The sequence below is a fragment of the Xiphophorus hellerii genome, chromosome 11 (assembly GCF_003331165.1).
Source record: "Xiphophorus hellerii strain 12219 chromosome 11, Xiphophorus_hellerii-4.1, whole genome shotgun sequence".
Taxonomy (NCBI): domain Eukaryota; kingdom Metazoa; phylum Chordata; class Actinopteri; order Cyprinodontiformes; family Poeciliidae; genus Xiphophorus; species Xiphophorus hellerii.
Genome location: NC_045682.1, coordinates 7,442,015 through 7,455,712, shown reverse-complemented (window position 1 = coordinate 7,455,712; position 13,698 = coordinate 7,442,015). Strand labels below are relative to the sequence as shown.

The 13,698-nt window shown below is 39.6% G+C and overlaps 2 protein-coding genes across 2 annotated transcripts; both read left to right on the top strand.

Moving 5' to 3' along the window:
- Nucleotides 1-41: 41 nt before the first annotated feature.
- On the top strand, nt 42-3,101 carry rnasekb (ribonuclease, RNase K b). The gene is made up of 3 exons (XM_032575836.1): nt 42-263; nt 1,271-1,353; nt 2,631-3,101. The coding sequence occupies exons 1-3, from the start codon at nt 186-188 to the stop codon at nt 2,773-2,775; spliced, it is 306 nt and encodes a 101-aa protein (XP_032431727.1). The 5' UTR covers nt 42-185; the 3' UTR covers nt 2,776-3,101.
- Nucleotides 3,102-4,029: 928 nt separating this feature from the next.
- Nucleotides 4,030-11,470, top strand: LOC116728764 (uncharacterized). Its single transcript, XM_032577067.1, has 12 exons — nt 4,030-4,132; nt 4,229-4,275; nt 7,011-7,277; nt 7,648-7,701; nt 7,944-7,968; nt 8,005-8,027; nt 8,625-8,684; nt 8,814-8,854; nt 8,943-8,963; nt 9,068-9,502; nt 9,627-9,857; nt 10,967-11,470. The coding sequence occupies exons 3-12, from the start codon at nt 7,013-7,015 to the stop codon at nt 11,225-11,227; spliced, it is 1,416 nt and encodes a 471-aa protein (XP_032432958.1). The 5' UTR covers nt 4,030-4,132; nt 4,229-4,275; nt 7,011-7,012; the 3' UTR covers nt 11,228-11,470.
- The last annotated feature ends 2,228 nt before the right edge of the window (nt 11,471-13,698 follow it).

Genomic DNA, 13,698 nt, shown 5'->3' with positions numbered 1-13,698 from the left:
CTTCAATACTATTGGTCCGTTTCAAGGGAAGAGGCGGAGCTCCGAGTGCTTCCGAGTAAAGCCGAGCGCTAAGGATCAGCTGACTGCGGCGCTCTGTCCTTCAATGGATCGTTTCTGATCTGTTCAGATAATCAAACGGAAAAATAAGATTTGATTAATTGATTGATTGGTTGGTGAACGCCGACATGCCGTCGCTTCTGTTCTGCGGGCCGAAGATGGCCGCCTGCGGGATGGTGATCAGCATCTGGGGGGTCATCATGCTGGTAAGAAGCCAAATGGGAGCCGACTACTTCCTGGATAGAATGCTGTTAAATGGATCATTCTGATTTACATTTGACACAAAATATGAAATCTTGATATTTTATGATTTTATTTATTTCTAAGACGCTATGGAACATATACAGATCAAATAATGGCTCAGGATAATTCCTGTGTGAGAGTCAGCAGATAGTCGGATCCCAGGCAGTTGAACTGAATCTACTGTGGCTGCGGATCTGTCTGCGTCTAATTAACGGGATGGGAGGTTAACCGGAGGGGTCACCCGGTGCTGGTGATGTTTAGGCCGGGGTGTATGATGGTCTTTAACCGGGACTGGTTCACTGATCTCCGGTCTGTTCTGACTCGTTCCTCCATGGCAGAGTCACGTGACCCTCATGTGATTCTCCATAGCAGGAAGTCCGATTTTAGCCACAATTCCACACCTCACAAGTCAACACAAAATGGTGTTTAACTCTGAAGAAGGATAAATATTTAATGTGGATTTTTTTGCTAATGAAATCTGAATAGTGCGGTGTGCCTCTGCACTCAGCCCCTGCACAGAGCCTAAGCTCCTACTGGCTGCAGGTGGTCTGGGGTTTTTCTCCACTCTGGAATTTGACCAGGCCATTCTTTCTGACCCATAAATCTGTTTTGATATAAATCATGCCGTAATATCTGTGGCTGGATATTCAGGTGGTCGTCCTGGAAACGGAACCTTCCAACAGCATGATGCTGCCACTGCCATGTGTCAGTGTTAGATTGAATTTGCTCACAACATTTTCCATGTAGATCTTCACTGATAAGTTCTTATTACTAGCATTAAATGCCATAGATTTTTCTGGATTTTATTTGGGGGTTTCGTATTAAAAGGGATGAATACGTCATAAAAACAGTTTTAACTGTAAACTGTAAATCCTTCTCCTTCCACCTGATTTTATGCCCCACTGTGTTGGTCTGAGCGTCCCCGCTGCGCCCCCGCGCCTCATGTTGAGCCTCTGCTCTCGTCTTCCAGGCCATGTTGGGGATTTTCTTCAGCGCCAACTCGGCGGTTCTGATCGAGGACGTCCCGTTCACCGAAGACGACATCCGGGCTGAGTGAGTCCATGAAACGCAAGACGGTTTTGGATGTTTAGTCCTGAATCAGCCTGTCACCATGGCAACCCATCCCAGTAATTATTGCAATAAACGATAATGTTGTTGTTTGGAGACCATTTTCAGGTCATTTAATGATAATGGTATAATAATTCAGGTTTGCTCTCTCAGATACCAATAAACTTTAATTTTGTAACAAATTCTTGTCACTGGAACTGTGAGACGTTTTAAATATCCAAAACCAAAAATGACGCCAAAAACGGTAAATGAAACTGAAATTAAAACCACTCACAACAGAAACCATGAAGAAAACAGATGACAGTCTCTGTAAACAAATGAATATTAATCAGGATGGAAATCATGGGGGTCATTTAAGTTTATCATGCCATGAATTGATTATTGATTAATTGATTGATTAATTGTGACAGGCCTCGTCCAGATAAAGCCAGGTCTGATCTGAAGGTTAAAACCAACGTCTGAAATCCCCTCAGGTTCAGTTTAAAACAGACTCTGGAGTAAAGCAGAAGGTTTAGTGGAAGGTAAACATGGATCTGGATCTCAAACTTAACTCTCTCAAAGCTCGTTGTGACTAAACGTCTGGATTAGTTTTTCTGCTCTTTGGTTCTTGGACTGAACATCAAATTGGATCAGAACTAGAACAGCATGAAGTTTTCTGCTTCATCCACAATTAAAAACCATAAGAAAAATATATAATTTTAATAATCTTTGTGGTGCAAAGGATCATATTTATGAAAATTCAACATCTCCATGTTCCTTCCACTAAATGAAAACAGATATGATCCAACAGCAACTCTGGTAAAAAAAGTTCTGTTGGTTCTGCTGGAACAAAAAGTTCAACTAAAGATCAGGAAGGTTTGAAGTTACATCTAAACAATGAGCAGCAATAATCTGAGTTATCATTGCATGTAACTCAATAATAACTCGTATAATAGATGAATTTTCTCTTATATTTTCTGAAATAAGAGAACATTCATCTCATTCCTTTAGTTTGAAACTAAACATGTAATTATCAAACTAAATACTGAGTTTGAAGAAAAATGTTGAGTTTGAAACTGTAGCATTCTTAAATTAATGAATAATTTGGTGAAAATATGGCTGAAAACAGGCTAAATAACCCAAATTATTGCTGTTAATGTTTGGCTGTAACTTTACAAACATCTGGCCTGGGTTCAGGTCGTGTCTGGTTTGGGTCAGTCAGCCGGGTCAGGCTGGGACCAGAACCAGAACGCCGGCTAACCGCTGTGCGCTCTGTCCCGCAGTACGCAGCCGCCTCAGAGGATCTACGCTCTGTACCGCCAGGTGGGCATCAACTGCTTCATCGCCGCCGCCGTCTACGTGGCGGTGGGCGCCATCTCGCTCTGCCAGGTGCGGCTCAACAAGCGCCAGGAGTACATGGTGACATAAAGGGAGCCACGGCAGGGCTTGACCTCTGACCCCTGGTGATGGTTCACCACCCGACCTGCAGTCTGATTTGGTCCTGGATCAAGCGAGGGGGCGGAGTCTGGATAATTTATTCTGAATCGTGTTTACTGTTGATGTTTGTTGTTGTTGGATGAAATGTTGCGTCGTTCCTCCAAACCATTCCCAGATATTTGTCCCACTGACCAACCAGGAGGAGGCCTGCTCCTCTTCCTCCTCCTCTTCCTCATCTGTGTAGCTGGTGGTGATGAAAATGTGTTCAACCCGTTCTGCTGGATGCTCCTTTACAATAAAGTGTGAATGTGATTAAATCCGGGCTTTTGTTCTCATTCTTCAGCTAAAACAAGCCAACATGTTGGTGAGCAAATGGAGCTCAGGTTGGCTGATCAAACATCTTCAGGCTGAAACTGAATGTCAAAGTAACATCCATGTTAGTAAAACCCAACGATCCCCAACCATCACACTTCCTCTTTCTTACCCACTGCACTTCCTGCTGCCATGTGCTGCCCAGGCTGTTGCTGGTGGTCCTGAAGCTACCAGCAGCAGCTACACAATTATAACAGAGCTGAATCGATTATAGCTTCAGGACAAACCTGGACTTTTATAGTCCTGAAGCTACTGTGGGTAAACAAAGGTCAACACTAAGCACAACAATAAAAAAACAAATCTGGAATAACTAAGAACACACACAAAAAAAAGTTAATCTAATTACTGTAAAACTTTATTGCTACTGTGATGTAAATTATTACGCAGTCAGTGTAACTCAGTAAAAGGCAAATTCTGTCCTATTTGCAAATACATTTGTTCTATGAGATGAAACTCTGGGGAGTAAACCACTTTTTGAAATAAACCTTTCATTGTTTGGCTCTAATCAAATAAAATTATCATTAATTATTTGTATCCACTTGGAATAGATGAAAAACATAGCTAAACCTGTTTTTACAGTGTCTATGGGCCAATGTGTTAAAATATCCAACAATAAACATTTATTAATGAATATATTTCTTTATTAAACAGTGGATAAAAGCTTCTTTTTTTTAAATGAGAACCGACATTTGGTTCATTTTCAGTTTGTTTCTTTACGTTTTCTTTGTTTTATCTTAGGATTCAAGCAGTAATCCATTCATTTTTAATAGGATTTACATAAAACGACTTTGTTATGATTCTGAAGAGCTCCTCCCTCAGCAATATGGCGGCGGTGACGTACACTAGCGCAACAGCTCATGGGAAATTCTCGGTTTTGGCGCCAAGACTTTCCCGTTCAAAGGCGGACAAAAAGAAAGCAGGATATTCCGTCGGGAATTATTTCACTGCGCATTTCACCCAGGTTTTAAATCACCGTGTGAGTAGTGATTTATGTGAGAACATTAGGCCAATATTGAAGCTTAAATCAGCTTCTTTCTAACAAAAAGGAACATTTTTCCTCCTTTAACAACAGAACTCAGTTTACTGCTGGGCAGCTTCTACTGGAGAAAACGGTGTTCGGTGAGTAGCTTCAGTTTTGGGCTAATTTCTGAAACCATTGCATGTTTTGTAACATTTAGTTAATATAATTTACTGTACCCGAACAAGCACAGAGTCAAAAGGAAATTTGAATCGCTAATTCAAATTGTGTTCAAACTTTAACTTGTATTTATTAGCTGCTGGTGGTTAGCTAATTGCTAACGGCCCCTTGGTTATGGATTTACAGTGAAGTTTAAATTAAACCTTAAAGAGATTATCTGTGTACAACTTGTTTTTAAAGTGAATAACAGACAGTAATATTTAAATTAGCAGAAGTTCTGTTTTCTGCAGGTTCTGTTTACCTCTCAGGTAAATAATTAGGTCCATTTCTGGGATCCATCCAGTTTCAGTTTCTATCTCTGTTCATGAATTGGATCATTTACTCCAGTTGTTATTTTTTCAGGACGAAAGCTGCAACATAAAACTCCTCTGAATTTTAAAAATAGCAATTCTTTATAACCTCTATGTAAATAAAATGTATTGTTATTATTGTCATGGTGAAAGTTGATCTTTGTTCACAAATCAAGACTCATTATCATCAGGAAAACATAACATTTTTATTGAGACACCGGCTCAGAATGCACACGAAAAACACTGAAGAAGAGAATAGCACCCGTAGAGAACAACATTAAAAATATAAAACATTCTTAATAAAAAGCTGGAAGAGAAACTGTTAGATGGGTTTTTTGCATAAAGTGCAGCTTGAGTAGTCTGCTAGATTGGGTCTCTTTGTTCTTTGTTTTGTTTGAACACTCAACCTGGACCACATTTTATCATTCAGCCATTTAGTTGAGTTGAAGGATTTCTGTACTGGTTCATGACTGAACCACTACCGTGCCTTAAACATGGCAACCAGCCTGGGGTCTCCTCTGAACATCCACATTTATTTCAGTTACAGTGTTTGTGAAAAACTTTAGTCAGGCATTACTGAGCTATATTGGCATTGTCCAACAAAAAGTGACATTGTGTATTGTCCAAAATGTCTTCTCTAACCTTGTAAATACACAACCATTTAAAAACTAAATGTTGGTTTGATGACAATGTACGCAGGCACTTCTATTTTTCAATGATACATAAGAGATCGTCTTGGGACCTGAAGCATTAAAGACGCTATTTGGCTCAAATGTGAGATGTGGCATATGCATTGGGCCAGTGTTGTCCAAACATCAGCCCACACAGAGAGATCGTATAAGTGCCGGTACAGGCTGGCCTGCTCTGCAAGAACAGCTTCCAAATCACCCAGATAAGGCCTCTTTGTTTTATTTAAGTGCAGCATCCACTCTAGAAAAATTAAATGCTGTAAGTGAAGAACACAATGACTGAAAATGTTTTGGCCAATTTGGATAATAAGCTGAACTTGACTGTATTGTTTGATAGTTACGATCAAACAGGAATGGATGTATGTTGCATTGAATTGATTTGTAAAATGCTTTAAGGTGACATGTTGCGAATTGGTGCAGTATAAATAAACATGCTGGTTTTGGCTATTGTTACGACTGCTTACAAACTCATCCCTAGTCTTCGGGAGGCGTAGCGATGGGTTTTTATGCATTTAAAAACCAGTGGTACGACAAAGGCGACCAGCAGGCTGTCACGCCCTCGAAACCATGGAATGCTCCCGAGCCGATGAAGGGAAAGGGGATAGGGAAGCTCTACCCGCCGTACCTCCACACTAGGAAATAACGCGGTGAAACCCCTGTTGGGAAACGCCGCTAAAACCTGCAAGGGGACACCTGTTCAAAAACGCTTTACTAGTGCACATTAAAAACTTGACACTTACCTATATTGTTAAAATCAAAGCTATGGAACAAGCATCCCGCTCCAAAATCACAAAATACACAGCATGTCATCCAAACCACCTGCATATCCCCCAAGATCGCACAAGTCCAAATAAGGACAATTACGTAATGGGCTTCCCCCGTCACCAATTAAACGCACAGAAATGGCGTCTCAGCGTAACGCTAACGAGCCAGAAATCCAACGCGAAACAAGCGCTCAAATAACGTAAATCAGACCAAAGGTAAGACAAAAAGTCAAACTTACCGAACCAAACAGAACTCACAAAACCGTTTGAACGAGCCCCCAATTGTTACGACTGGCTCAAGGTCATAACAATAACGGGAGACCATGCAGGGATTAAAGTGCATAAAAAGGAATGTTTATTAACACAAACAACAATGGATTGAGGATGTCAGTATCAGTGGTGTAATGCAAATCTTTGGATGTGGTGTATGAGTGCATATGGAGTTGCTGAAGTGCAAAAACAAAGACAAACTCAAATGTGCAAAAAGGAGGGGAGCTGAGGCCTGGCAACAAAACACCGCAAGCATCAAGCGGCAGAGTGGACGCCGATGGCGACCCAGAAGGTGGAGACAGCCAGGTTTAAATGCTCTGTGCTCCAAATGAATAAAATCAGCAACACCTGTAAAGGGGAGGAGCACAAAGACAAACAGGACACCTGCAACCCAGCCCATAAGGCCCAGGGCCGTAACAGCTATTAATTATAATTAAGGGGAATTATTAATAATAAAATTGGTATTTTATATCAAAATTACCAAGCTGGGCACCACCTACATTAGAAACATAACAGCCAACTAGTTCATTCTCTGTTATTTTTTGTCAATATCTGCGTGATAACATTGTGAAAAAAAATCCTGATAAATGATTCAGATGAATTTGTTGGTGTTAACAGTGGTGTAAATCTCTCTTTGTCTCAGAAATGTGTGAAAGCTCAGAATGGAAGAGCGCCCTGAGCAGGATCATAGTGGAGCTCAGCGAACAGCAGTACCAAAGTATGCTGGACAAACTGGAGAAAATCCCTAAAAGTGTGAAGCATAAAACACACATAGAACATACGGCTCAGACCATCCTTGAGCATTATGGAGAGGAGGAGTCCATTGCTGAAATCAGGAGGATCATGGATGAGATACCGAGGAGAGATGAGAAAGTTCAGAAGCTGCTGCGTCCATTTGTGGAGAAACCAGGTGAGTTTATGCTGCTGGATCGGTTTCAGGTTCTGCTCAACATGCAGGGTCCAGAAGAGACCCTGAGGAGGCGGGTCAGGATTGTTCTGGTGGTCTGCTGTTGGTTGGGTGTTTGTAATGCACCTTTAATCCGTCACTGAACCGTCCTAATGACTCTATCAGTCCAAAGTTAAAACCAAGGTTCCTCCTAACTTCTGGGTTCAGGATGTTCTGCATTCAGACCCTGCTTTGGTTTCAGACCAAAGTTCAGAGCTGATAATAAAGGCAAAAATCCAGAAATAATGACGGCATGAGTTCATAGAGCAGTGATGAAGCTGTTTATGAATGAAACTATAATTCAACAGCTTTGACTGTTTAAACTGTTTTACAGGAATGAAGAGGAAACCTGGACCAGAGTCAGAGGAGCAGCAGGAGTCTCCATCCGGTTGGTGAAAAACCTGAACTGTCCCTTTAAATGGGTTTAAAATTGCTCCTTTAAGAACAATGAACATTTCCTGCTGATCTTAGAGCTCCCCCTGCTGGGTAGAAAGTGAAGTTGAATCACTGATTCATTTCTCAAAATGTGCTTTGCTGCTGGTGAAAAACCTGCAGCTAGATTGATCTCAGTTCTGGGTCTGTTTACGGATCAGAACCAGATTAACTCATGTTGATCTCTGTGTTTAACAGAGTTAAAGAAGAAGAAGACTGAGAGTGATGATGATGATGATGATGATGATGATGATGATGATGATGATGATGATGTTAAAACTGGTGAGTTTTTACTCAAACTGAGCAATTTAATGTTTATTAGGCAAGTTTATTTATACTGAACAATTCAGCAACAAGGAAATTCAAACTGCTTGACGAGATGAAAACATGAAAGATTACACAAACATTATATTGTAGTGACAAAATAAAGGAAAGCCGTCATATTTTAGTATTTTGATCCAGGAGGAACTCGGTAGAGCTGCGTCCTACTGAGAGGAGCCAGTCGAGGTGGCAGTAAAGACCCAGGGCAGAAATAAGATAGGGGGCGGGGCCTAAGCTACATTCAGGTCAAAGATGAGTTTCTCTAGAGCTTGTTGAGACATTAGCTCTTTAATCCTGGAAATATTGTTCAGGTGATAGAAGGCCGACTTTGTAACTGTCTCTATGTGTTTCTGAAGGTTCTGGACAGAGTTCATTGTGACGACGCCTGTCTTTCCCTGGGTCAATGTTTATTTAGTTCCTCAGGTGAAGTGGGTGTGGTCTGGAGTTAGCTGCTGTCTGAGAACACCCCCTGAGCTCAGATCTCACCTGATCTACCACTAATATAATAATAATTATAATCTGACCTGCTGATGATCCGCTGCCCTTCCTGTTTAACAGGGTTTGAGAAGAACAATATTGTGTCCGATTCAGATTCTTCAGATGATGAAACTCAAGCTGGTGAGTTTAATGAACCAACTTCACAGAGTAAATACAGACAGAATCAGGTCAAACAAAGTCTGTTTACAAAACTAAAGATCAGATCTTCAGAGCAGAAACTCCCCGACTCTTCTTCTTCTTCTTCTACAGACGATCCAGGAAGTCCTCAGTCTGAGAAGGCAACCATCACAGTAACCAACAGTCCTACACACCGGTGTAATTTAGTCTGTATATATATAATATATGACCAATTAATTATTAACTCTGTTCATTTTCCAGAAAGTAGAGATCCCTCCATGGGTAAGTTGGAAACTTCTAGTTATTACTGCAAACATAACATTTTTTCTCCTGTTTTGAAACATTTGCTTTGTGAATTTCTATCATTTCTCTGAACTTGTTTCCAGAGACAGAGCATCAAGCTGCTGAAGGAAAGTGGAGACACCAATGGGAAACCTGTATTTGGAAAGGTTGTTCAGAAATCTGCTCTGCGTACGTATGAAAACAAGAAGAAGAAGAAGAATTGCTTCTTCTACCTTGGAGTTGCTGATGAGACCGACTGCATCAAAGTCATGGTTTATGGAACAGAGCTATTTCAGAAATTTGAAGAGGGGCAACTTTACCTTTTCAAAAATGTTAAGGTGGAAAGAGTCAATGTTGAAATGGTGATGAAGGTTTTCACAATTGACCAATTCTCAAAGACTAATGGGATTAAAGTGCCCAAGACTCTGGAGCTGGAGGCTCAGATGTTGATTTACAACCAGAGACCAGTTTGCTCCATCGAGGAGATCCAGTCCTTTAAGGAGAGAACAGCAGTGAGTGTTGAAGGGACTGTGACTGAGGTAAGTGATTTCTGCTGAAACATGTTCAGCACAAGAGATTTGTGGCTGTCTGTGTTTTTATATATACTATTCTGAAAATGTTGGATTATTTCCAATGCTGGTTTAATCACTTTGTGGTCCTCAGATCAACTCAGTAGCTCAGGTCAAACAGGAGAGAAAAAGGACCAAAGTAAATATACGCAAGTTCCAACTTAAAGATGAAACCGGTTCCATCTGGATCACACTGTGGCGCAAAGACACCGAGCAGCTGAGAGGAACGTCCGTCGGAGATTCGGTCAGAGTGACCAACCTAACAACCAACTGTTACTATGAGATGGTGTCTCTGAACTCCACCGACTTCACCAGAATTTATAAGGTACCGGTTCTTATCTCGTTTTGCTGCTGTTATTCAGATCACTGGAAATGTCTAGCAGAATGCAAAACAGAGACTGAGGTAACATGAGCCATTTTTCATATTCAGGATTTCTACGTTCATTCTTTTAGTAGGCCGGTACGCTCCAGAACAAAATACCAAGCTCTTTTTTTTTTTACCCCTCAGAGTACAGGGATGTTTTCCCATCAAAATGCTGCCCTGCAGCTCTGCATGCACAAGCAACAACCTTTCTTCATTTAATGAAGTTACTCACTGTGGGTAGAGTATCCAGAAAGTTTACTCAAATAAGAGCAGCAGTAGTTCATAGTAATATTTTTCAAGCAAAATTAAAAAGTACAATGCAGTAAAACTACTCTTAAAAGTACATGTTTTCCAAAAAGTTACTTTTAAATATAACTGAGTGAAAGCCATTAGATGAATTTCTATCCAGCCAAAAGCCAAAAACACAACGAGGTCTGGTCTAATACTTACAAGAAATATATTTTACAGATTGTGTTCACTGAACCCTGTAGTCTGTTAGGGACTCATCACTTCTTCATGTTTTCAATGAGCTTCTAGTTTCCGTCTTTGTTTTGTCGGAACGCCACGAGGTTTGAAGCTAATGAAAGTGGCTCCATGACACTTTGGATTCGACTCATGTGAATTTGATATGGCACTCACTTTGTTCTTATTTTTATTTTCGTAATTTCTGTCCAATAAAACTACATATCCATAGATTTATAGATCTATATAAAAATATTACCCTCATTTTTGTCCCGTATTTGTATGACATTAAAGAGAATAGTGGCACTGTTTTCCTCTTAAAGCACTGCCTATATCAAGGGAATCATAGTTTGGTTGTTAACTTGTGAATTTGTATATATTTTCGGATTATGTGCATCCATTCAAACAATCAGACATAACCGTTTTGATAATGTAGCAGCATATCCAAAAAAAGTTGTCTCAATTGAGCCACATCACGAATCTGAATGTTTTCACGCATTTTCATTCAAATAATTCAGATGTTTGGCTGAATGTCGGTTTACACGTTTCACATTTCTTTGATGGGCCTCATTAAGATCCAACTGTCCTGTTTACCCGTTTCTGTCCAGGTCCAAGCTGCCGCTGTCCAGAATGTCTCCATGCAGATTATAGGGATCAGAAAAGATGACAGGTTGCAGTTTAAGCTGGACGTGACGATCAACGACCAGCTGAGCACCTTCATTGCTTCTTCCCGTCTTCTGGCTAAAGCTTTTGGTGTCAAACTAGATGGCAACATGGAAGAAAGACTTCTGCAGAAAATCCCGTTTTCAGCTGAAGCAGAAATAAAAGGAAACCAGATCCAAGATCTGAAAGCTGCAAAAGAAATGTAAATTTACCAGAAACAGCTTTTAACTTACAAGCTTTTATTTATTAAAGAATGAAATGCTTCAGAATCATGCAGCGTAATTTGTTATAATCTGCTTTGTGCTCTGTTTTAGCCTAAATCTGTTGAGTTCTTATGAAGACGTTCATGTTTGATTAATCTGTTGCATTTGTTCCTGAGAACTATGAAGTCTCAGTGGTTCCCAAAACTAAAATGATCAGGTTGGAATAAAAATTATGAGACATTAAAACCTGCTGGAGTCGCTTTTTATTTTGGCTCCTCTCTACTTCCTGCTCAGCTCTCTGAAGGCTCAAACACAAGTCAGGTTACATTCCAGCCGACTGGGAACCAGCAGCAGAACCGGGTGTTTTACCTGCACTGCTGGTCGTCTATTCAAGCTATCGGGGTGGAAATCTGTCGTCCTGAGAACCTGCTGATGTTCTACAAGTCTGGAGGATTCCTCTGGAGTCAGACGCTTTAACAGAGAAACTAAAGACAGAAGAGGTCAAATATTGGAGCCCGTGCTAATAATCAGGTCCAGACTCAGAGATGGTCTGCAACAATTAGAGAACACCTGTGTGAAGAGGAGTATTTACTAATTACTTTTACTAAAGTAATGTTTTGTTTTGTTTTTTAATGTCACAGGAGTAGTTTTATGGCACCATATGTTTTACTTGTATTTAATATTATTAAACATAACTAAGCTTGAATACAGTTTTGTCGTATGAGATCTCGCGATGTTTGAACGTCACAATATTTCTCGCTGGGCTGACCGATAGATTGCGATCCCTAGCCAGGTGTGATCATCATGGCTTCGCCTGATGTAGTTGTAATAGAAGATTCTCCAACTTCTCTTAAAACATTTGTTTGGCAGCATTTTTGGGTTTCCACTGGGTAATGTTTGTGGTGTAAAGGAACATTTATAAAAACTCAGCATCTCAAAGTTCCTTTGACTAAATAGAAACAGATATTACCCAACAACAACTCTGGTAAAAAAAAAAAAGTTATTGCTGGAACATAAAGTCCAAGAATATTCAAATTTACAGCTAAAAAATTAGCAGCAATAATGAAAATAATTGAGTTCAACCATTTACTCATGGACCAGTGGAGATCAGGCTGGCTGATCAAATATCTTCAGGCTGAAACTAAACATCATGTTCAACAGCCATGTTAGTAAAATCCAACAATCCCCAAACGTCACACTTCCTCTTATTTCCTCCGTCCTCCACTTCCTGCCTGGCTAAATGATCCCTGGTCCAGTCACTAGAATACCAACAGTGTTTAGCAATTAGAAACATATCTGAAATAATTAAGAACACTCAAAAAATTACACGTCAGTTCACTGTAAGACTATAATGCTACTGTGTGATGTAAATTGTTACATAGTGTAATTCAGTAAAAGGCAAATTTAGTCCAATTTGCAAATCCATTTGTTTCCTGGGGGGGGAAAAAAATCAGGAATAAATCACCTTTTGACATGTCAATGTTTGATTCACATCGAATTAAATCCTTTAGAATTATTTATATCCATCTGGAATAAATTAAGAATGAAATTACACCCAGTTATATATTTAATAGGGATTTTCTCCCAATTTTTTTTGTATCGATATGTTATTACAATCATCTGCCAATAAAAATGTATATACTGAGCATGTAAACTTTTCTTTTGAAAAGAACAGTGACAATTTATCATACTAATACAATATAAATCAAGTCATGTTCACTTTTGTTTTTATATTAGGATTCAAACAGTAATTTATTCATTATAAATACGATTTAAATAGGAGGATTCTGTCTTATGGTTCTGAAAATGCTAACTTTTACTTGTAATAATAGTTCCGCCACGAGAACTCTTCCCTCTCCAATATGGCGGAGGTGACGTTTACGCAAACCCCGAGAAGAGGCTGGTTCACATGTGGCAAGCCGTTTTAACATAAATTCAGTTTCGTCTGACATATTTAACTGATTACTAATATCCAACATAGTGAACACTGGCAAATGATCAGTTACTATATCAGTGACCAACAATCCACTTTTTGTTTTCACATTGAACTTATTTATAAAAAATATTATCAATCAGTGACACACCGTCTTTAGTTATTCGTGTAAGTCTTAGGATTAACGGATAGAAACCTAAACCAAACATTGTATTTATAAATTCTGTTGTTTTAGTACAGTCAAAATTACAATTCAAGATAATTGTAATTAATTACTAATGAGTCACTAATTCATTGTAGATACCTTGAATTGAAGTCTCCATACAACTCAATGGTAAATCTGACGTCATTTTTGACTAGTCAGAATGTAATTAGAGATATCTTAAATCGCTAAAATGTCGAGTCATAAAACAATTAGTGTTTTATGACACAAATTGTCCAGTTTTTACATCTGGAATGTAATGACGGCAAAACCGAGTTTATGTTAAAACGGCTTGCCATAGGTCATCGATGGGTTTGACTTGTGGCGCCAAACGAGCCT